The sequence below is a fragment of the Marmota monax genome, unplaced genomic scaffold (assembly GCF_021218885.2).
Source record: "Marmota monax isolate L192 unplaced genomic scaffold, Marmota_monax_Labrador192_F-V1.1 WCK01_AAM20220418_F8-fsc00061, whole genome shotgun sequence".
Taxonomy (NCBI): domain Eukaryota; kingdom Metazoa; phylum Chordata; class Mammalia; order Rodentia; family Sciuridae; genus Marmota; species Marmota monax.
This window is the reverse complement of record NW_026695230.1, coordinates 14633365-14657623: the sequence shown is the minus strand read 5'-3', so window position 1 is coordinate 14657623 and position 24259 is coordinate 14633365. Positions and strand designations below refer to the sequence as shown.

General features: G+C 47.1%; 1 protein-coding gene across 1 annotated transcript in view; it reads right to left on the bottom strand.

The window, feature by feature from the left end:
- Galnt18 (polypeptide N-acetylgalactosaminyltransferase 18) overlaps nucleotides 1-24259 on the bottom strand; it is a 339876-nt gene that overhangs the window by 11456 nt on the left and 304161 nt on the right. The window contains exon 10 of the mRNA XM_046438133.2: nucleotides 3411-3575. Within this exon, the coding sequence (XP_046294089.1) occupies nucleotides 3411-3575 (165 nt within the window). The remainder of the gene's footprint in view (nucleotides 1-3410; nucleotides 3576-24259) is intronic.

Genomic DNA, 24259 nt, shown 5'->3' with positions numbered 1-24259 from the left:
GAAATTAATTCAGTCTGAATGTCTGTGGAGCTTAAATGTGGTCCTCAGGAGAGTAAATAATGCATAATGTGAAACCAGAAAGGAGATTCGAAATGTTCCCAGTAAAAGTTCCTTCCAGCCTAACTTTTGTAGTAGAACATTCTAGCTGGTAGGATCTCTATGTAACTTGCAAAGATTAAAACATGTTGCAAGAAAATTAGCCCAAGCATAAGATGAACTGTTTAAGAGGCTCCAGGCTTCCTCTGGCCTTGTCAAGAGCAAATTCTCATCAACGAGGTCTTGAGGACGGATTCCAGGTCGCTTGATAAATATTGATCATTTTGCATGAAGCAAAAGTTGCACAAAAGTTAATTATTAAATATTAAATGAGAGAAACTGCTCTGGGTTTGCAAATTAGGAATTTAAAAATATTACTTCCAAATAGTTCCCTTTGGTAGAAGGATCAAAGATGTGGTTGCCAAGGCACTCTGGGAGCTTTAATTAGACGTATGCAAAAGCAGCTGAAAACCGCCTAGGCCCCAGAGCGCCACCCACAGCAGGGCTTGCACAAAGTGTCCATTCCAGCAGGAACCTGTGGTGCTTCCTTGAAATGAGGGAAGGTGAGAGATGAATTTGGAGATGTCTTTGCCTCCAGGTTCACAGATAGGGCTTTCCTTGCTGATTCCAGAGTCTCTGGAAGAGCAAGACCTGGCAAGGGCTGAGAATGTACTTCCATCGAGAATGCTTATAGCTGGGTGACACCAAGTCCCGAGAGCCACAGGTATACTCCCAGCTGGGCTGTGGCTTGCAGGGGCTGTCTGCTCGTCTTCCTCCTCCAGTGAGCTGAAGCAGCACACCTGCCCACCACAGGCCCTCACAGCCACACCTGTCACATCGTATCCAGCCCATATCACCAATGCCTGAGCTCCTTGGGTGGGCCTCAGAGGCCACCCTGAGAATTGGCCTTGGGGGCCATAGCCTGGCCATGACAGCCTCAGGGTCATGGTGGAGAGGGAGGAGAGAATGGCTAACATTCAAACTGCATTTCGGTCTCCCTCTGCCTTCATCTGACTCTTCCCCTTTCTCAGATCTTCTCTTCAAATTCAGCTCCACAATCTCTACCAGAGGAAGCTTTTGAAATCTCAGATCTAAAGATGCTGTAGGGTTGTGCATCCTCACCTTCCACGGAACCAGCTCCCCCAGTTCCTGTGGCCTCCATGACCTGACCCCTCTGGGCTCTTCTCTGGCTGCTCCCCATACTGCCTTCTAGGACTTGGCCACACCTATCTGAGAACCCTGATGTGACCTGGTTTTGTATATGCTGTTTTCCTCCCTGGAACACCCTTCACTCCTTCCAAATGGAACAGGCTCCCACATACTCTGAGCATTCTAAGTAAAGTACTGGGTCTTCTGAGAAGCCACCAGTCTTGCCCCACCCTGTACCACCATCCACTTCCTGCACTGTGCCATTCACAGTCCCCTAGGAAGAAGTAAATGCAGACACCCAGTAGGTTTGGCTGAAGGCAAAGGCCCCATAGACCCTCATGTGACCCCCAAGGCCCTGTAGTCTCAACCGTGAAATTCATTTCACCCTGGTGAAGTCAGCACCAACTCAGCTCCTAGGGCCTGGTGTGTCCCTTTGCCTTCCTGTGGCCCCAACCTGCAGGCCTACTTTGCACCAGGCCTGAGCCAGGAAACCACACCATTCCTCACCAGTGCACATCTAGCCAGCCTCCGAACCACACGTCTCCCACCTCCCTCTGTCTCTCAAGTTGTAGGAATGAAGCAGGGAATGCAGCTCCATCCTGTTCCCTCTGGGCCAGAAACCCATAGTGGGTCAGCAACAGGCCACAGCTGGGAGCCTGAGGTTTTCGGCTTGAGAGGACGGTGGGAGAAAAGCACAGGCCAGATTTTCACACCTCAGCCTGATCCTGGCCTTCTTCCAGTGTCCTCCCATGATTAGAATTATAAAAAGGAATTTGAAATGTTCTGTGATCAATAACCAACAGCAGCATCTTGAGTATGTTATATCTTCTCTGTGCCTCAGTTTCCTCATCTAAAAATTCAGGGTAATGATACTGACCACTTACAGTGATAAGGATTAAATGAGTTATATACACCAAGAGCTAGTGCCCAGCACCCAGGAAGCACTATAGGAATGCAGCTGTTTTGGGGACAGGCCTGCAAAATTTACAATACATGGTAAAGGTTCCACAAACAAGAAAGGTACAGGGGCAGGAGTTATGAATTTCCTGGAAACTATTCTCTTTCACTGGACCCCCCCAAATTTGCAGGTCCCGCTGAGACTCACAAAGCTGTCACATGCACCCTCTATCTATCAAGGAAGTGCTTCCAGTGTGACACCCTGTGCTCCCTCTCCCCTCAGCTTGTGGGGTTGCAGAGGCCTGGCTTGGGCTCTTGCTCCTGTTCTCTAACTAGCTTCTCAATCTATGGCCTTGTTTTGAATTTGCTGCTCATTATTCTTCATCCACTTAGGATCTGACTGAGGGTCCCTAAGTCCTTTGATTTCTATACCCAGACCACAGGTCCAAGGTGCCCTGGCCCCCAGCGTATGAAGTACCTGGGGCCTCCACTGTGGGGGAGAGTAGGTGGACTCTAGGAATGGAATCAAGGTATGTCCAACTCACAAAACTCCTGCAGGGTCTGACAGCCCCTTTCTCACCTGGGAGGCTTGAGTCAGGGGCCTCTGGCACTTAGTTTCATGAGTACAGTTCCTCAGGACCCCCCGGAGGTTAGGAGAGGCAAAGGTCTCTTTAAAGCTGGACATCTGGATCCCTCGGTGTCATTTTATAATGGGGAGATGCAGTGGCCAAATGAGAGCAAGAAGTCAAGAATGGGCCCCAAACTGATGGAGGTGGAACAAAGGAATGAAATGCCTATGGTCACTGATGTGGGGACTGCTCTCATCATCTGACTCCAAGATACCACACTGCAAGGACACCTCATCTCATAGAGTGACTCCATGTGGGGAGGAAGGCAGGGAGTCACAGATCAGAGCCATGGTACTGTAGACACCTGGGACATTGGGTCTTCAGCTGTGAGAAGGCACTTGTGTATCAAACAGAAGCTTTAAGGTTACAACCCAACTCTGTCCCTTTCTGTGTATCTTTGGGCATGTGGTTCACCTCTCTGAGCTTGTGTCCTTGTATCTAAGTTAAATAAAATTAAGATAAAACAACTTCCCTCAGAGGCAATATCAAGGGTCAATGAGCTAATGTGCGTGAAACCTCTGACACATAGTAGGTGCTCAGTAAAATCCCCCAGAACTGAACTGGCCTGAAGTCACAGCCTCGGTATTGCCAAAGCACCCCTCCCCTCCTATCCTCCACACCTCCCTGGCCCCTGAGGCCACTCTCCTGGTGCATCTGCTCTGTGGGGTGGCTGAGGCTCTCTCCCTCTGGGGTTGTTACCTGAGAGAACTGCCAGTGGAGCTTCATCCTCTTGGCTTTGGCGTAACTGCACTCGATGAGCCGAGGCCGGCTGTTGACGTCCACCAGGCACCGGTTGTCGTCATCATCCACCGTGGGGCTCAGGACACCCACGTGGATCTGCTGACTGCTTGTGTAGTACACATTCTGGGGGGGGGGAGAGAGAAGGAGAAATAACGAGGTTAAATGCCCATGGCCAGAGAGATGGGAGGGTTAATGATGACTGTCCCCAGCAGCTGTCTCAGTTAGGGATGACCCTGGATTTTTTATATCCAGTGGTCTTCAAACTATTATCAATTTCAATGAACAAGATAAAAAAATCTTCTTACATTCTGATCCAGCATAGCATTTGGCCCACATATAGAACTAAAACAAAGTTTTCAACAAATAAAATTTACCCTTACTATGTAGGATACACTCTGATATTTTCTATTCTCTTCTTCCATTGAAAAATATTGACCATAACCTTTTGAATTGATTTCACCACCCACGGTTTAAAAAAAAAAAAAAAAAAAAACCTCTTGAATCCAACAGACTCACTGACTTCCGGATCAGTATCTTGTGCCAGACACTGTGCTTGGCCAACAGACACAGCCAAAAGGCCTGGGCCATGCCTTCAGGGAGCTCAGAGTCTTGTGGGATGGGAGAGAAGGAACTCAGAATTTCTATCCCTACTAAAACTATGCAGAACAGAGGTTGGCAAACTTTTTATTTTTCTTTTAAAATATTTATTTATTTATTTTTAGTTGTAGGTGGACACAATACCTTTTTTTAAATTTATTTTTATGTGGTGCCGAGGATTGAACCCAAGGCCTTGCAGGTGCTAGGCGAGTGCTTGAGCCACAACCCCAGCTCATGGCAAGCTTTCTCTTAAAGGGATAGATGGCAAACATTTCTGGCATTGAGGGTGTGCTAGGGAGTCCCCAAGACCATCCCTAGACTCAGTGATTCTCAGAGGACTCAAGACTATGGCTTGTTGTAGTGTGGGATGCAGAGCAAATCAGCAAAGAAAAAGGATCAGGGAGCAAACCCTGGGGAGCCAGGAATAGGTGTCCCAGGGCCTTCCTCCAGTGGAGTCACATGGACAGGCTCCATTTCCCAGCACTGAGTGTGACAACTGTATGAAGGGCCATCTACCAGGGAAGCCCATCAAGCCTCAGCACCCAGGTTTCTATGGGGGCTCACAGGCAAGCTCTGTCTGGGTCACACCAGTTTCTGATTTCCAGAAGGAAAGCAGGTGCCCATGATGAACCCCAGCATTTGCATAATTGGCTTAGGCACGATGATCCCTCAGTTGTGGTGGGAGCCTTCCTGAAATCCAAGCTCGCAGATGTCAGCAAAGAGCCACCCTGTGAGCAGGTCTGCTCTGTGGACAGCAGTCAGGCCTCCGTGTGGACTCTTTTCTGCACAGAAGGTCACATGGTCTCCAAGAACTCACTCTACTGTCATCCCCATAGGCAACACAGAAACAAATGGCTGTGTTCCAATTACACTTTGTTTAAAAAACAGAGGTTGTCCTCCGGCCTGCAGTGAGGCCGTGGTCTAGAGGCACGCCCCATGATGATCGATCTTCAAAATTTTCAGTAAGTTCCCACAAGCCTGAGCCCAGCAAGGGGCTCAGCAGAAGTCATGGGGTTCTCTGAGCTCTAGTCCTCAAATGACCCAAAGTTATGAACACTCCATCCCTCCCCTCCAGTGACCAGGACCCATGGACAAATACACAGCATAATTCTTTGGTCTAGGTTAGAATTCAGGATAGTCCTTCTTGTTATCATGAGCTATTAAATAATTATCATTGGCAAATATCAACTGATTGGTTTGGGTTTTTGGTGTTAAGTTTTTTGAGTTGTTTATATATCCTGGAGATTAGTGCTCTATCTGACGTGCATGTGGCAAAAACTTGTTCCTCAAATGTAGGCTCTCTTTTCACCTCACTGATTGCTTCTTTTGCTGAGAAGAAACTTCTTAGTTTGAATACATCCCGTTTATTGATTCTTGATTTTATTTCTTGTGCTTTAGGAGCCTTATTAAGGAAGTTTGGGCCTGATCTGATGTGATGAAGATTTGGGCCTACTTTTTCCTTTTTTAGGTATAGGGACTCTGATCTAATTTCTAGGTCCTTGATCCACTTTGAGTTGAGTTTTGTGCATGGTGAGTTATAGGGGTTTAGTTTCATTTTGCTGTATATGATTTCCAGTTTTCCCAGCACCATTTGTTGAAGAGGCTATCTTTTCTCCACTGTATGAAACAATCTAATCAATAAATGGGCTAAGGAGCTGAACAGACACTTCTCTGAAGAAGATATACAATCCATCAACAAATATATGGAAAAATGTTCAACATCTCCAGTAATTAGAGAGATGCAAATCAAAACTACTTTAAGATTCCATCTCATGCCAGCCAGAATGGCAATTATCAAGTATACAAACAATAAATGTTGGTGTGGATGTGGGGGGGAAGGCACACCCATACATTGCTAGTGGGACTGCAAATTGGTACAACCAATCTGGAAAGCAGTATGGAGATTCCTTAGAAAACTCTGAATGAAACCAAAATTTGACCCAGCTATCCCACTCCTTGGTATATACGAAAAGAACTTTAAAACAGCATACTACAGGGACACAGCCACTTCAATGTTTATAGCTGCACAATTCACAATAGCTAAATTGTGGAAGCAACCTAGATGCCCTTCAATAGATGAATGGATAAAGAAACTGTGGTATATATACACAATGGAATATTACTCAGCATTAAAAGAGAATAAAATTATGGCACTTGCAGGTAAATGGATGGAGTTGGAGAATATCATGCTAAGTGAAGTAAGCCAATCCCAAAAAAACCAAAGGTTGAATGTTCTCTCTGATAAGTGGATGCTGATCCATAATGGAGGTGTGTGTGTGTGTGTGTGTGGGGGAATGGAGGAACTTTGATTGGGCCAATGGGAGGGAGGGAAGGGGAGGAGGCATGGTGGAAAGAGATGGACATCATTACCCTAGGTACATGTATGACTGTACATGTGGTGTGATGCTATATTGTGTACAACCAGAGAAATTAAAATTTTTGTGCTCCATCTGTGTACAATGAATTAAAAAGCTTTCTGCTATCATGCATAACTGATTAGAACTAATAAAAAATAAGTTAAAGAAAACAACTAAGAAATATCAGCTGATTGGTTAAAATGGTAAAATGAAGTACTTCTTGCTTTAGTCAAAGAGAATGGTTGACAAGTGCTTTTTAAATATGGGTGCAGGGTGTAAAAGGGACTGAGGTAGTAAGAAAAGCTGCACAGGTGAAGAGGAAAATAAAGGCTGGTCCCTCCTGAGTGTTCTTCCAGACTCTCAAAAGCCTCTGTGGACATCAGGGAAAGGCGTGGAGGACAGGCAGGGCTGCCTCTCAGTCATAAAAAGCTCCTTAAGCCAGTATATCAGTCAAAGTCTCAAAAGGAAACAGAGGGCACATGTGAAATGGCAGATCTGAGGAGGGTGTAACACTTTCCCCAGGTGTACATAAGTGTGGGGGAACAGCACAGGGCTAGCATAGCTCCCTGGGGATAATAACATGGAGCTTGTTATCTCCGTGGGCCCAAGGCACGAGAGGAAAGAGAGTCAAGTTCAGTAGGGCTTGTGGGGAATGGGGGCTGGTGCTGAATAATAGCCAGCCTCACTGCCCCTTCCACTCTGAGCTTGGCTGGGTGAGCCTACTGGCCAAACCCAACTGCAAGCCAGAGAACAAGGAGCCCATGGAATACTCCATCAGGTCAGCCTCCAGGGTGGAAGGAAGAGTGGACAAACTGAAGACACTCCATAGAGCTAGGATCTGCTCTCTGAGGGAATCCTACAATTTTATCATGTTTGGTGAATCCGTGAATGTAGAGATCAAACTTATTAGCATGACTGATTCTTCCCATAACTGAGATGAAGGATGACAGTGATTGAGTAGAGTCCAAAGGTACAATGTCCAGCTCGATGTGGAAATGTAGCAGAACAAGAGGCATGGGAGCCTGTTCAAACCTACACTGGGTAAGAGATGGGTTTCCAATTGTCATCCTGAGACCATCCATTGTGTGGCCTGGATTTCCAGGTCACCGCCAAGGAAAGCTGGTGGCCTGCTGTGGCTTCCAGTTTATTGGAGTTGAGGAAGAATTTGACATCAAGTAGGATTCAGGAAATGAAACAGTTATGCAGTTAGTCATCACATCCATCCATTCATCCATTCATCCATCTGTCCATCCATCCATGCATCCACCCATCCTTCTAACCAATAAATAATCTCAAGTTGGGTTCTGGGGATACAGAAATGAGAAAGTCATGGTTCCTGTCCTGGAAGAGCCATTGCCAACTTGGGGAAACCAACAACACATCAGGGAACAATGATTCTAATGACATGAACCTGAGAAGTGCTCTTACTTCCTCCACTCACCTACCCCAACTCTTGCACTTTTGGAAATAGAATTGAGAACTCACCATTTCTAAAAAGCCTTCTCTGAAGGAGCAAAGGCATGGGGCCTCAGCCCGCATCCTGGGCCCAGCTCTAAAAGGTGCACACCTGCTATGTGCTTGGGTTGAAGGCACTGTACTCTCCTGAAGACGGTGTGCAGCTTTTAGTCACCTTGCATTCAAGGACCCAGACTCCCTGAGGTTTGGGAGCATGGCCAGGGACCAGGCTTCCCTTCCCTTCTTCTCCCTGTCATCAGGGTCTGGCTCTCATCTCCAGGGCAGGCCCCACAGACACAAGTGGCAGCCCAGGTAATAGCTGAAATCAGTTTTATCCATTTAGCTGCTCTGAAGTGCTTGGGGCGATGCTCTGGCAGACGTGTGTGCACTTACTATCTGGTACAGCTGTCACCAGAGCCGTTTATTGCTCCAGAGTTTGAGAAAATCATAATAGGGACAGACAGTTGTTTGTTATTTAAAAAGCAAACAACAAAGTGGCGTCTTGACTGGAGTAACCACAGAGCCGGCAGATCACAGAGAGAGTTCCACACAGAGGAACCTCTCAAGTCCTCACTTGGACATCTCAGAAGGCCTGCCAGTAGTGCATTGAGTCAATAAATGGCCTGAACACACACGAGAGGGGAAACAGATTTGTTCAAGATGCCTGCCTTTCAATGCCCGCAGGCCCAGCAAGCATAGCTGTGCTTTCTGAGCAGCAGGGGAGCCTGAAAGATTTCAGGGAGAAGCGATTTAGGCTGCGTCCTTGACGGCAGGCTATTTTGCCCACCGAAGGCTATTTGGGATGTCTAGAGACATTTGGGGTTGTCCTGACTGGGGGAGAGGGTTGTTACTGGCATGGAGTGGGTGGAGGTCAGGGATGCTGGTCAACATCATACAGTGCACAGGACAGCCCCCCACAGCAAAGAATCATCTGGCCTCAGATGTCAGTAGTCTCATTGTTAAGAATTTCTGACCTTAGACTACTAAAAAAATCAAAAATTTACCACCTCTGGTCCTCACTATGTGCCAGAGAGAAGATGATCTGCACACATTATCTCATTTAATTCTAACAATAACTCTGGGAGGCAAGTCCAGGTTGAGCATCCCATATAGGAAATGCTTGGGACCCAAAGTGTTTCAGATTTGAGATTTTTTTTTTTAATATTTACACACACATAATGTGTTATCTTGAAGCTGGGACTCAAGTTTAAATATGATATTCACGTCTGTTTCATACACACATTCTACACATAGCCTAAAGGCAATTTATACAATCTTTCTGGTGCATCTGTGTTTTGACTACAGGCTCTCATCGGAAGTCAGGTGTGGGATTTTCCACTTGTAGCATCATGTGGGTGCTCACAAATATTCAGATTTTGGAGCATTTTGGATTTTGGATTTTCCGATTAGGGACGGTCAACCTGTGTATATCTATTATCCCCTATCTTGCAGATGAAAAAACTGAGGCAGAGAAATTAAGGAATATGCGCAAAATCACACAGTTAGTGACCAGAGGCTGAGATTTAAACTGAGGCAGTTTGATTCCAGAGCCACATGAGGGACCACTCACCCCACCCATAGACCTCCCTAGATTTCCTCCAGTCTAGGCAGCTGGCGGGAGATTGGCTTCTCCATGATGTCTCTGAGCCACCATGGGGGCCTGGACTGAGAGAGGAGCAGAGGGCTGCAGGGGCCCTTTACTGAAGTCCTGTGGTAAAAGATGACACAAGTGCTGAGACAGCAGTGTCCCTCAGGTCAGGGGCTGAAATGCGCTGTGATCCTGTCTGTGGATGTTTTACAAACCTCCGGGGGCATAAAAACTACATCCCGACCTTCGGCTCCTTCTTGGCTGCAAATGATGGATTCTCATCCTTCTCCGCTCAGCACCCCTAGCTCAGCAGGGCTGCAAACCACCTCCACCATTGCATCCTGATGCTTGCTAGAGAGAGAGGAAAAATCACCTGCAACTCTAAGAACAAACACATCTGTACCTTGAATCTCACACGGGTGGGGACATTTTCCTCTCCTCCAGGGCAGAAGCAGGAGCAATGGCAGAGCTAAGCTGGAAAGCCAACCACAAAGCCCACAGCACCCCATTTGCAAACTCCTGCCCTCGAAGCCATAGAGCCAAGGCTGGGTAAGATGCCCAGGGGTGGGATGTTCCCCTTGTTTGATCCTCTCACCTCTGGACAAGAGGCTCATTCTGAAGGATGCAGACAGACACACTGCAGCGTGTCCCCGCCTGGCAGCCTATGGGTGGGCTGCCTCGCTAAGCCTGACTCATGGCTTCAGGGCCCCCTGCTCTCACATGCCTCAAACATCACCTCACTGGCAAAAACTCTGCCCCTGGGAGTAGGCTGGCCTCAGGAAAAGGAGAAGGAGAAACACCTTTTTGTATACCTATACCCTAGACCCTCTGCTGGGTACTTTTCATGCCCAGGGTCACCTTCCATTTGTGAGAATAAGAAAACTGAGGTCAAGTCTATGGAGGTGCATGGGGAAGAGAAGCTCTCTCCTCCCTGCACAGAGGGAACTTGTAGGAAGGCTGAACTGTACGCAGTTCAGTTCTGCATCTTTCCTTCTCCACAAGGCAAGAAGCCCGCACAGGGCTGCCCCAGCTTCTCCCATCCACCCCTCAGCCAGGCTGGCCCTTGATGGCCACCCTGCACTCATTCTCTTAAAGCCAACATTGGCACTGCCAGGGCCATTTCTACGAGCTGTTCACACCAGCCCAGAAGGGCTCTGAGAAAGGTCATGGTGGGTGGGGCTGGAGGGTCCTTCTTCCTACCCAACCAGGGCAGGTCTTCTTTTGGTTCTCATAGAATATTTTATTTGAACAAAAGATTTCAAAGAATTTTTTAAAAGAGATTTGACAACCACTGCTTTCAAACACCAGGCATACCTCTAGGAGGACATTAAGGCTCGGAACCTTTCTGAATTTATGCCCCGCCAACCAGAGTCTGCAGACATTGGGTGAGAAGATGTAACCTTCTGTCTCCACTCCTACCAGGCCCCAGGCCCTTGCATTCTTTGAAGAGCTCTTTCAATCATTCCATCCCTTCTTCTTTCCAGACCTTGAGACCCTCATCACACTTGGGGCTCCATGGGAGTTCTGGAACTTTCACCAAGCTGAATAGAGACTGAGCTGGAAGAACCATGGTATGCACAGCATGGGAGGAGGAGGTCTCCCAGCAAACCAGAAACACGGACCAACATGGGTTAAGTGGCTTAATAGCACAAACACCTTCAAGACACCATGGAATACCATTGTTTTCTAAACAGTGGGCACGAGGACTGGAGCAGCTGTTTTTTCCTCCATCAGGTGGTGTTTCCTTGGCAACATTGCTAGCCTGTGGAGTGGGCGCCCTTGAAATACAAGCTGTGTTACAGAAATATAGAGGCAGCCTCTCACCAGCCTTGGCCTAGGGCAGCGGTGCTGGTATTCGATTGAAACCTTTCTGGGCCTGAAGAGGGGTGAAAGAGGAGAGCTACAGTGGGCCACTCTTCACAGGAGGTTCTAGACACCAGTGGGGAAGGGACAACTGTGCTTGCCAGATCCTTGCATGGGGAAGCTGGAGTGAACCAGCATCCTTAGGGTCATTTCTTTGGACACTCAGAAGGGTCTCTCTAGGGGGGCAAGTAGAGACCAAGTAGAGGGGGAAATCTACTAGTTTAGCTGCTCCGTCTCCACTCCCCTCCTCTCTGGGGCCCCTCTTGTCTGGCCTGTAAGTAAGGATTCAGGGAAACAGCAGGCTGGGTGCCAGAAATGGCAGGGGGTGGGGAAGGAAGGAGGAAGTGAAGGCTGGCTTTATTAAATTTCAATTTACAGAGTGGTGACTGTGACATCCAGAATGTGCATTAGAAATGGGCTCTTTGTCCTCTGCACCCAAGAACGAGCCGCAGGCATCTCTGCAGACAGGGTGGGCTGATTTAAGGGTTTAGTTATTGGTCATTAACCCCTTGACACAGAGGTCCATTACTGTGCTAAGGGCCACAGTGAGCTGATGCTAAATCAGGGCTGAAGGGAGTCACTTCCCAAATAATCTTCTGTTCACCAACGACAGTGCTAGGTCCATGTGGGGAGTAGAAAGCATTTATAAGCCTTGTTTGCCATTTTTTGAAGAAGCATAAATGTGCAAGGCAAGCTCAGAGCTCCCCTGCAAGCCCATTTTCCTGGTTGAGGAGGAACAGGTGAGGCTAAGCACACAAATCCCACAGCCTGGGATTAGCCCATCAGTCAGTGGTTGATTCAGTGCAATTCAGAAAACACACTCTCAGGTACCAGGCCTGAGCTGGGCATTGGAGAAGCAGAGGGGAGCAAGATGTTTTCCTTCCTTGAGGAGCTGTCAGCCACAGCAGAAGAATGCATAGAATATTCTCATGGCCAGGCTTAGGGATGGTCAATGTGCTAAGATGCCCCAGACCTCCAGGAATAATGACCTCTGCCCAGGTTTGAGATCAGTCTGGGAGGAGGGTATTTTCCCCAGATAACTGACAAGAGCAGGGGACTCCTGGCAGAGGAAATAGGATCAACAAAGCCGCAGAGGCATAACACAGTGCTCTAAGGGTTGGGGTGCAGAGATGAGAGGGAAAAGCAGCATGAGGGCTGAGGAATTTGGACAGCACCCTGCTGGCCAGCAGAGACCTGCAGCCTCAGGCTGTGACCCTGCTTGTTAGCACATTTGAGGGCTTTTCAGAATCTTTTGAGTCAAAAATATCCAAGAGGCCTGGAAAGCAGGATTGGGCTAGAGGTGACCCAGGCAGCATCAGCAGGCTCGTCTGGAAGATTCCAAGAGCACATCTCCAGAGTGGCAGGAAAAGCAGAACTTTTGATCCAGGAGTTGTCTTTGAACTTAAGACTAAATATAAAGGGCTGAGCTGAGCCTGGCTTTTGCCTCCCAGTGTGCAGCAGCCGCACAGAGATATTGCTGGGCTCACGAAGTTTTAACTTAGATTCACGGCTGTGACTGTGTTTGAAATGTTCTCCATTCTAACCTATGAGGTTCCTCCTAACATCCCCACCATACTGCCCCACATACTTCCCCATACTTTAGATGTGGCCTCCTGCCTCGCTTTGACCAACAGAATGAGATGCGTGACATAGGTCACTCGCAGTTAGAAGCTTTAAGAGCAATCGTGTGATCCACCACCTCTCTCCACTGCTGGTTCTGCAGCATCCCTGTGGGTTGACACAGAGCTGAAGTTAACCCAAGTTGGCCATGAGGCACCAGCAAGAGATAAGCATTTCCAGTTGTAGGCCACTGAGATGTGGGGATCATCAGCCTAGAGAGATGAATGCTGGATGGGGGCGGGGTGCTGCCAAAGCCTAAAAACAGTGGGGCACTGATTCTGGAGATGGAAGGTGGGTGGTGAGGAAACCATCACTGGAGACTGCAAAGATGGTGACCTCCTCTAGGCAGCGGTGAAGCATTGGCAAATCTGCTGTCCGCAGTTATTTGGGAGACTGATAGCGTGGCAAATGAGTGTGCACTGCGACAGAAGAGCAAAACTTTGTTACTATCAGCCGCTTTTGACAAGGTGCTGCCCAAGAGAGATAAGGTCAGGAAAGAAATGGACAAATGCATGACCCAGAAATGTCTGTTACCGTAAGCCACCGGGATCCTGAGGTCCTATGCTACTGGAGCCCTGTGAAGCCGGAACTGACTGCTACCTCACCAACTCACCACACAAAAATAGAATTACAAAATGTAATGGGTGCCCTTTGGAAAAGTATAGGAACTTTGAAAAATATACGCCGAGGCAACTTGATCTGATGTCAGGAGAGGGAAGGGGGTTGATTCAAGAAAGATTGGCTCAGATTCAAACTGCCGAGGCTTGAATCCCTGCTTCCACTCTTCAGTAGCCATGTGACTACGACAATTTACTCAGCCATCATTCTCTCAGTTGACTCATCTATAAAAACAGGAACTAAAACGGGTGCTCATCTCATAAGAGTGTTGGCAGAATTCTCTATTTCTTTTCTTTTTTTCTTTTTGATACTGGTGATTGAAACCAGGGATGCTTAGCCACCGAGCCACATACCCTGCCCCTTTTTAAACTTTTTATTTAGAGATAGGGTCTCGCTAAGTTGCTTAGAGCCTGCCTTTGAACTTACAATCCTCTTGCCTGAGCCTGCCAAGTCACTGGTATTATAGGCATGCACCAACGCACCTGGCATGTTGGCAGAACTCCCTGGAATGGTTAGGTCTGAGTGTTAGCCCACAGTAATTTGACTATCATACTGTCACTCCCTGTGGGATCCCAGGTTCCCTGAGGGCAGGGACCACGCTTGTCTTGATCCCCATTGTCTTCCTATTATTTAACCCTTGGCTCGGACACATATAATCAAAAAACATATTGGTCATCTGAATTAATATATTAATAAATAATTCCAGGGATACTTATACTTTAGCTCAGAAATTCTTCCAGGCTTGCTCCCTGTTATCTGCTTCACATCCCTTACTCCAAGCTTTCTCTAAGCTTTTCTTTGCCCCATTTTGGACCAGTTTGTTGGATACCACCCTCCATATAGCCCTATGGAAAAATGACTTGAATAAAATAGAAACTCTTCCTGGGATAAGATTCTTACTACTTTTTCCAGAACATAGCCTGTGCAGGCCTAATTCTTCCCTGGTCCCCTAGAAAAGAAGGGGGCCAATCCTTTCTACCTAAGGAGGCTCAATCCTTTGCTGTTACATAACAAATATCCTGCACTACATTAAGAAGAGCTTAGAATATTCTCAGAGAGGTTTTGTGTGTGTGTGTGTGTGTGTGTGTGTGTTGACAGATATTTTAACATATGTTCAATGTGGGCTCTGGACTCTCTGACAATCTCAGCAATCAGGAAGATGTAGGAAAGAGTCTGCTAATAAAATCTGCAGGTTAAGATCCAGCAGGGATAAGTTAGCCTAGAAAAATGGAGTTTATGTGGATGAAATAATGGCACTCGATTCTAATCTGCAAATACAAATCTATTTTATCTGCTCCAACACTATCTCTATCTCCATCTTCCTCGTCCCTGGGAAAAACATAATCTGCTTTATAAACAAACAAACTCTAACTCAGGTTTTCACTGGATATTGGAGACTTCAGACACTGATGTCAGATGGATTTGCTATGGCAGACAAAGTGTTGAAAAACTAAGGCCATTTTGGGAGGAATTCCTTTTCTTGCCATAGCACACGGTAGGCACTCAATAAATATTTTTGAGTGAGTAAACAAATAATACAAACTGAACATGATAGGGCACTGTGATATGTTATAAAAAGGGCCACAGATTTTTTTGTCACCTTGCATACAAACCACTTTGCAATGTGACCCTGTACCTCTTCCTGGTCAAAAATGGAGTCTATTTCTCTTGCCCTTGAGTCTGGGCTTGGTTAGGTAGCTTTTTGATTAGTGCAATTTCCAAAGCAAATATAAAATCAGCAGAGACCTGAAAAGCACTATGTATTTGAGTCAGCCCTGTTGCTGCCCTTAGGAAACTCTACCACTGCTACCATGTGAAGCATCCTGGGCTGACCCATTGGGTGATGACACACACATCCCCCAGGGGTCCCCTCCCTCCAGCTGATGGTCAGAAATCTCCAGAAGCAAATCCACTAGCTGGTTAGCAGTTGGCCTCAGACATATGCATGAGCCTGGCTGAGCCTAAAGGAAGAAAGAGTCAACCTAGCCCAACCCAATTGTCTACCCTCAGGATCTTGAGCTAAATAAATGGTTTTGGTCTTTACCCACACAATTTGTGGTAGTGTGTCGTTAGTATGCACAGGAACCTTATTTTCACAGGAGTGTTTGTGTTTGAGGTTTTTCTCGACGCCAGGCATGATAAATACTTTCTATATATCTGTTCAGTCCTCATGTTACCCTGGGTAAATGGGATATTAGCTCCACTTTTAGATGAGAAAAAAGAACGAAACGAAGGAAAATTAAGAGACAGCGAGTGGCAGGGCGGGATCTGAGCTCAGGTCAGCTGGCTCCAAAGCTCCTCTCTCCATCGCCACTTCCCCTGCATCCTAATAAAGAAAGAAGGAAGGTTCTGGCTCTTCCCTTTGCACAGGTGGCCCCCGTCATGCTGTGTTCTTCCTGCCCTGCTTCTGCTGGTGTACGACCTACTCCCTTCCTTTCAGTCTGGGACTTCAGGAAGACGTCCTAGACCCACCTTGGCCATGACCCAGCCCTTGTTTCTCCTTAGAAGCTGGGACTTGGCCCTTCTCTGGCAGAATGGAAGCTCCCTTAAGCTCGACTGACCCAGGACAGAAGACAGTGTGAAATCCGGAAATGATGCGATGGGCATCAAGTTCAGTTGTCATGAGGAGAGACAGAGCATTTGTTCTGAACACCAAAACCGGGGACAAGTGTCTCCACCGCTGCGGCAGTAGAAGAAGTTGTGGTTCTCAGATCAGCTTCTGCCATTTCTCCTAGGAGGCCTCCTTATGGGCTTTCCTTAGCCATAGTTTCCTTTGAGGTGACCCTGAGCAAATCACCATTAGGATGCCCTGGCAGAATATCTCAGTGGTCTTTTCCTCATATATCACTCTACTCACCACACTTCCTGGCCTGTCAGGAGAAGCCTCACCATGCAAGTGATGGTGGAAACCACCTAACACAGATTTTCCAATGGATGCCAGTCTTAAATATCAAAACTTTTGTGATAAATTGTCTATTTTCATGAAGCCATGTTACTTTCAATAGAGGCAATTCACTAAGTGTGTTGCTGCATGAGATTTAATTTTGCTGTCTCTACAGGATTTTCCTCTCTTCTCCTCCCCTGTGATTTTTCTCCAGTTGATCTTCCCTCCTAAGTCTTTGTGCAAATCTTCTGAAACCCTTATCAAGCTCCCAGTATCTTTCCAGGACCATCCTTTCCAACAAAGGGACTGTTCTTTTCCCTTTGATGACTCTTCCTGGAGGATGCTGATAAGCATGTATGTTTTTGAATCTCCCGATTCTCTCCTCAGGAACACGAGATGAAAATGACCCTCTCCTTCCCAGGACCCTCCTCATCTCTCCAATACCTCAGCACCTCCATCCTGTATAAAAATATGTCCTTAAGGATCAGACATCAGTACCACCACTGTCTGCCCAGTCTGGTCTTCTGGCCCAAGTCCCTCCCAGGCAGTCATCTGCATCCATGGTCTTTGGTGAAGGGCCACAGCTTCCTCTGCACCTGCTGGGCAGGTCCTGGTCAATGACATACCTTGCGTGGTGGCCTTAATTATGGGGGTGGGGTGTGGAGCATTGTGCCCCATTTTAATCACCCACACCCAGACCCCACTCTTTAATGTCTCTGAGATCCTATTCTCCAGGCCTCTCCTTTTGCCCAATTCCCTGATCACCATCATGCTCATTCCTCTTACTCCAAAATGCCTCTCCTCAATCTGATGGAGGCCTTCAGAGTAATAACTTTTTTTTCCTCTTTCTTCCTTCCTATATGGTTATATTTTCTCCTTCCTGGTTGCTCCATGTTCCTAGAGAGGCAACATTCAAGTTCCCTCAATCACTTCCTTGCTAGCAACTTCAGGTCTTCGATTCCTTATTCTTCCTGCACCCTGTCAACCCCTCTTCTACAGCTTCGGTCTCCTTCTCCACACCTGTTCCCTGGATGCACCTCCAGGGAAAGTTCACAAATGCTGCAAGTTAGACCCACCATAAACTTGTGATCTTCAGCCCCAGCCAGGCCCCTCCACACCATCTAGCATCCCTTCTTTAGGTGCCTGCTCAGCGTCAGAGCCACTTTAGCTTAGCATGACGTCTAATCCTTCTCTATTCTTCCACATGACCAGATGTCCCCAGACTCCACTTGCAAGACCACCTGTAGTGGTCTTGTTCCTCCTGTGCTTCTCTCTGGCCTGCCCCAGAGCCTCAGCAGAAGCATTTTTTCTATAGTTTAGGTCCACCCCCCCAGCCCCTCCATGGATGGAGCCCATCCTCTCCTGTCCTCACCCAGCCCCACCCCCAGGGATAGTGCTTCATTGATTTCTCTCTCACTTACCTGCATATCTGATCTCTTTCTCTACTGATTTCTTCCCCTCAGCCCTAAAATATGTTCCCTATTACTTTCCTTAAAACAACAACAACAACAACAACAACAAAATCAGAAGGCTGGGGCTATAGCTCAGTGGCACAGTGCTTGCCTAGGATGTATGAGGCACTGGGTTCAATCCTTAGCACCATATAAAAATAAACAAATAAAGGCATGCTGTCCATCTACAACTATATATATATATATCTATATATATCTCTATCTCTATCTATCTATCTATCTATCTATCTATCTATCTATCTATCTCAATCTATCTATCTTTTCTCAATCCCACACCCCTTCTGACAGCCAGCCCCTTTCTCTCCACCCTTTCATGGCAAACCCTGAGGCAGAGGGGTCAACACTCACCAACTCCACTCCTCACTTGCTTCCTTAGACAGAGAGCCCTGCCACCAAAGAAACCCCCTGAGGGGACAAGTAGGGTAACACTGGCTCATTCCATTTTGTGATCATCATTTTGAAAGCTTCAGTTATTTTTCTCATTAATTTAGATATTTTTAAAAATTTAAGCCATATTTTTTATTTGTTCTAATTAGTCATACATGAATGCATTTTGACACATTGTACACAAATGGAGCACAACTTCTCATTCCTCTGTCTGTACACGGTAAGCTATATTTTTTAAGCACCCATAATGCTCAGGCAAATATGACCGGGTAACTTCTGAGCAGCCCCAGTGTATTCTAAGGATGCCAATGGTACTTCAGAGATGTAAATTTTTGCTATAACCCTGTTCTGTAAGAATTAAGACCAGCAAGTCTTTTTTTTTTATTCCTGTGGAAAATAAACATGCTGTGAAATTTTCCTTTTAAGCGTGTCCTTCACCCAGGCCAACCTCCACTCCCACAAGTGTTACTGCATGTAATAGTGTATTTTGAGCAAGGAGAGAAAAATAAAGCCGCTCCGGTGATTGATTTAGAGGGCCCAGCTCTGCACTAGTTCCCAGTGTATTAACACAGTGCTAACCTCAAGGACCACACTAGAGATCTACACTCCCAGGGCTAATGGGGAGCAAAGAATAGATTTCAGAGAAAGCATCTGGGACAAAGGCAATATGGTGACAATGGAGTTAGTTGGCAAAATCTAATCTAAGAATCCATTTGTGCCTGTGATATTTTCTGAATGTATCTCCTTAGGAACTTTCCTGAGACAGATTAAGCATACCCTTAAACCACCCTGATGTAAACTCCATTCAGACGTCCACACTCGATGCCGCCAGCCATTCCCAAATCCCAGAGCCTGTTACTTACACTCTTCTTTCTTGGAATCTTGACTAAGGGAACATTTGAAAATGCATGAGGGTGTTCTGGTTACATACTGACACTACAGGTGGTCAAGGCCCAGGGGTGGTAAATAGGATAGACAGACACAGTGAAGTACTGCCTCCCCCCAAATGTCAGTAACATTGACTAAAAATTAACAGCAAAGGGCTGTAACTGAGGTACCCCACTCACTGAGGGCCTCCCCTGGATGCCAGAGGCATCAGAGAACTCACATCACCTCTGGAAACCTGCCAACTTCTGGCTCTAAATGGCTGAAAGAGGAGGTGCTTTTAGATAGGCTCTGTACCTCTGCCACTCAGGAGATGGGAAGCCGGCCTCTTACACTCTGTCTCTGGTTTGCTGTTCTTATCCTGGATTTCCTGGGTGTGGTCCTGCAAGGCCATCGTGAGTGGAGGAGTGGGTCCCAGCATGCTGCAGGGGAAGCTTCCATGAACACAACCCAGCCAACAGCAGAGCCCCTGGGGTCTGAGGAGATCCTCCTTCTCTTGCTGGGGGACTGGGTAACTGGAAAGGCAGGCCAACTTCATGTGCTAGCAAGACTTGGTGGAAGTAGCAGGAGAGGCATTGACAGAATGCCAACACCAACCTGTGCCCATAGAAACTGGCCCACCATCCAAAAAGAGGAACAGGATCTGGCTTCCAGACCAGTTAGGGAGAGCACATCTCTCATGCTCATGAAAATATACCAGATCTCAAAGAAGAGGGCCAGCTTCTATTATGACTAATACTAATCAATTCTAATCCTAATAGCACTACCAAATTTGAGGGCTTACTATGCTCCAGGCAAGGAGCTAAACATCCTATGTACTTTTCCATTCAACCCTCACAAAACTCCTATGAAGCAGATCATTCCCACTTCACTTTACAGATGAAGAGTCAGGCCTCAGGTCAAGGGTAGGAAGTGCTAATGCCAGTGTGCCTGGGCAGGCCTCTTGGTCTTGCTGAGTAAGACTGTCCAGGGTTTACTCAAAAATCCAACAACTTTGTTAACAGATCCATTTATTAACCAGAGGTACACTGAGTGCTTGCTCTGTGCCGGGCAGTGTCTCAAGCACAGGGATAAAGAATTCACAGAAAACAAAAAAAGGTCTCTGTGCTCAAGGAACTTAGATCTAGTGGTGGAGAAAGTCCATTATAAAGAAACAAATAAAGATATAATTGCTCACTGGGTTGATTATTGCATTTACACGTACAATGCAAGGGTTCTGAAGGAGCCAGACAAGATTGGAAGATGTGAGAATAGCAAGTAAGGGCACCTAGAATTATACAGGTTGTCAGGGAAGACTGCCTGTAGGTGGGCTTTGGGGTGAGACCTGAGGGATGAGGAGGGGAGAAGGGAAGTGGAGGCTTTTCAATTCCTGCTTTGGCACTAGAACATGGAAACTGGATATTTCTAGTGGGGGGCGGGGGATGGCTGCCCTAATTCCTCATGGGGAAAGTGGGAAGCCCCAAAGTCAAGAGACCTGGGCAGACAGCCTTCATGAGTCAAGAGAGATCTGACTGGCCTCAGTCCTATGTCCAAGCCCAGGGAGGTTGGAGAAGGGTTGTGTGGATTGACTGGCGTGTTCACATCTCCTCCAACCCCATCTTGGAAACCTGTCGTAGTACTTTCAGGAAGAAAACTGCACGTTAGACTCAGTTTCCCTTTGGATCCTAAGAAGAGTACACCTGGTGGTTGACTAGACCAGTGAGTGACTCCCTCCCCAGCACTTTCCCTGCAGCAGGGGTACACCGCACACTTCCTGAGTGCCACCCAGCATCCCCCCACACTGTGGGGTTCCTTGTCTTGTCTCTTCCCAGAAATCTTCCTGAAGCAGAGCCACATGTTTTGTGAAAGGAGGGGACAGCCCTGAGTACAACTTCAAGCCTGGCTTTGCAGGTAGGCAACCTGGCTCCCATGCCCGCCCTGCCACTTGGCTATCTTGTGAATTGGAGCAAGTTATATAATTTGTATGAGCCCCGATTTTGTCCCCCTGTAAGAATGGGGTAATAGTAGTACCCACTTCAAGCTGTTGGGAGTATTAGCTGAGTTTAGACATGCAAGGCATTTTGAATGATAATCTAGAAACAGTAAACAATAAATGTAAGCTGTCATTATTACAGCTACCTTTAAAAATCATAAATGTTGGTTGCGAGGTGGCTCTAAACTGGACAAGAGACCAACATTACTGAGCCCAATTCTGTGTCAGACTCCATGCTAGGCACCTGCTGGATGCACCCTCATCTAACTCTCAGCACCAGTCCCAGTTTTACAGAAAGGAAGCTGAGGTGCAAAGAGACCAAGTCAGGTTCTAAATTGACCTCTTTTGTTACTGGATTCCTGACATGCACCCACAGCCAGAGCAGCCTGGAAAGCAAGGCTCTCCAAAGAGCAGTCTACAGAGGGCCAGAGAATCAGCCTCTCTGCTGAGAGCCCAGACATTGGCCACTGTGGTGCTAATGACTGCCTCTTCCCAGCCCGTGGGAGTTATTAAAGTCATGCAAAACTGGCTGTTTATGACTAATTGTGAATTTGGACATGAAGTGAAGAACATAACATGTGGAATGAATAACAAATCAAGCAGCTCCTTTTAATTTTTTTAAGCACAGGAGCCACAGGAGCAGCTCATAGAGGTTATCGCTGCAGGCACCCACATCTGTGCGCCTAACAAAGCCGTCTGCTACCTGCCACCCCCTCTTACCATGAAGGCGAGCTGATGGGTCCTGCCTGTGACTCTGCCTCTGTGTGCAATTACCCAAAGAGAAATGGAAATGAGGTACTTTCTGAAAGCAGGGTGGGAAACCTCACCCAGTGAGTGGGGACCAGTTCTAGGTGGGCTGGGAGTTGGGGAATAACCACAGAATGTCCAAGGGTTGCCTGTGATGGAGAAGGAACCCAGTGATAGTCACTCGGGCCGTGCCCACAGAGCCAGCCAGAACCTATAGGAGGCTGCACTGGTAAAGAAAACAGCACTGGTCAGCCTTCTTTGCAGCCTTGACCCTTGGACGGGTTGTTCCTGCATGTGACATAATATGCACCCCCGCCCCCCGTCCTGTACCACCACTTAGGGTACAGACTTGGGTCCATCTTTACATCTTTGAGCCTTATGGGGCAATGTGATTTTAAGCTTTAATGAATTGACACATAGAGAGTGTCTAGCAGATTCTGACATGCAGTAATTTTATGTGTGGGTGCATGGGGAGGTGCATGTGACTCTCATACACATACACCCATATAAATATATTTTTATATATGAGTAAATCAAAAATAACATAATAGCCTGTAGTGAACTAGCATTTACTATGAACTAAGCTTTGCCTTAAGTTATAGATATCTGAGTAAAGAAAAATTAATAATATTGTCCTGGGTCACAAAGCCAATAGGTGGCTGAGCTGCCCCAACAGGGGCTGGGCAAGGTGGGTTTAGGTCCTGCTGGTGGGGCATTGAGGCAGGAGTGAGGTTGCAGGCTGCAGTAATAAGACAACTCAGAGTCCACTGAGGAGTGCTCTGGGTCTCAGGCAACATGGGCACCTCGTCTCCATGGGCATCTCAAAAGGCTATAAGGATGAGGGAAGAACTCTAGCCCCAGGGGTCTGGAGGGAGAGATAATGACAGGTGTCAGCCTTACTCTCCAAGCTTTGAGTGTAGGATTGTTTTTGCTTGGAGAGGCTGCTCTGGGGGTGACATAACACCCCCACCATCATGCTTGAGGCACTGGGCAGGTATTACCATATATAGGCCATCAGAGCCTCCACGGTTATTCAGTGGCATGCACATTATGGTCCTGTGTTCCCAGATTGAACATATGTGGGAATTGGAAGCAGGAAGGCACTTGCCCCACTCAACACTCATGGTGTGGGCAGAAATGGGACTAGATCCCAGCTCTGCTTGACCCCAAGCTCTTGCTCCTTCTACACATTGGTCATTCCTTGAGTCCTCTGGAGAAAAGGCCACCCCTCAAGCAACCAACTTGCACCAAGAAAGTGGAAGAGTGGAAGTGCTGGCAGGGAGGTACTAAGGGGTGACACCCAGAGGGTATGAAGAGCAGGCTATCTGGGGCCATCCCAGAGCCACCATAGGGCCAGACTCTGTGTCATCCCCCTCCCCCCAAAGGGTTCCACTCACCAGATCCTGCCCCTGCCCTGGAAATGGTGCGAGAAACACCTCAAGGACAATAAGAAGTCCAACTAACTCTATCTGGATTAGTTCTTGAATGATGCAGACTAGAGGTGACCAGCCACAGCTTGAGGGCTGCCTGAGGCTCCCAGGAACACAACCCAGCCAGGTCCTGCACTGCCAATCGACTGGCGCCTGGGCAAGGCTACTGCAGGCTGGGGAGTCGTGGAGGGCACACACTAATGACAGGAAACAAATGCAGGGAAGATTTTCAAACTGCACAGCCTGACAGTCTATTTATTTATAGATAAAAATCACAGAGAAGTGGAGACATCTGCCAGAGGTCACAGAGAAGTGGGAAGCCATTTAAATTCTTGGCCCACCAAGTAACACTTTTGCAATTGTCTCTCAGACGTTCTGTGAAAGATCTGGGGGCATAAGCACAATCCATGAGGGGACCTTAATGTCCCTCTGTCACCAAGGTCATGGCCAAGCAGGGGAGAAGCAATGGTGTCATTATGACCCATGGGATAGCAGCTTCTAGAGGGTAGTGAGAGGTCAGCAGATTGGGAGGTCAGCAAGCATCTCTCTCCCACACTCTCTCTTTTTCTTTCTCCTTGTCTCTGTTCTAAAACCAAGTGAGAAATTTTTAAAATGAAGAAGTTCCAAAAATGCAAAAGCAAGAAAATCCACCTACCACATCATACTTTCCTGACTTAACCACGCCACCTGATTTGACATGGGATCCATCTCCATGCTAAAATAGAAATCTTCTTTCATCTCAACTCTAATCTTTATACCTTGAGTCAAAGCTTGTCCTGAAGCATAAATGTGGCAGCTGCAGTATCTCTAAAACTTTAGAAGGAATTAAAGTCCCTTTCATCTTCCTTCTTTTGCAAGCCAAGAATTTAGCTTCCCGGAGGAAAATCACTTTAATTCCCTGAGTCTTTTACAGTCTAGAAATTTTTGGCAGG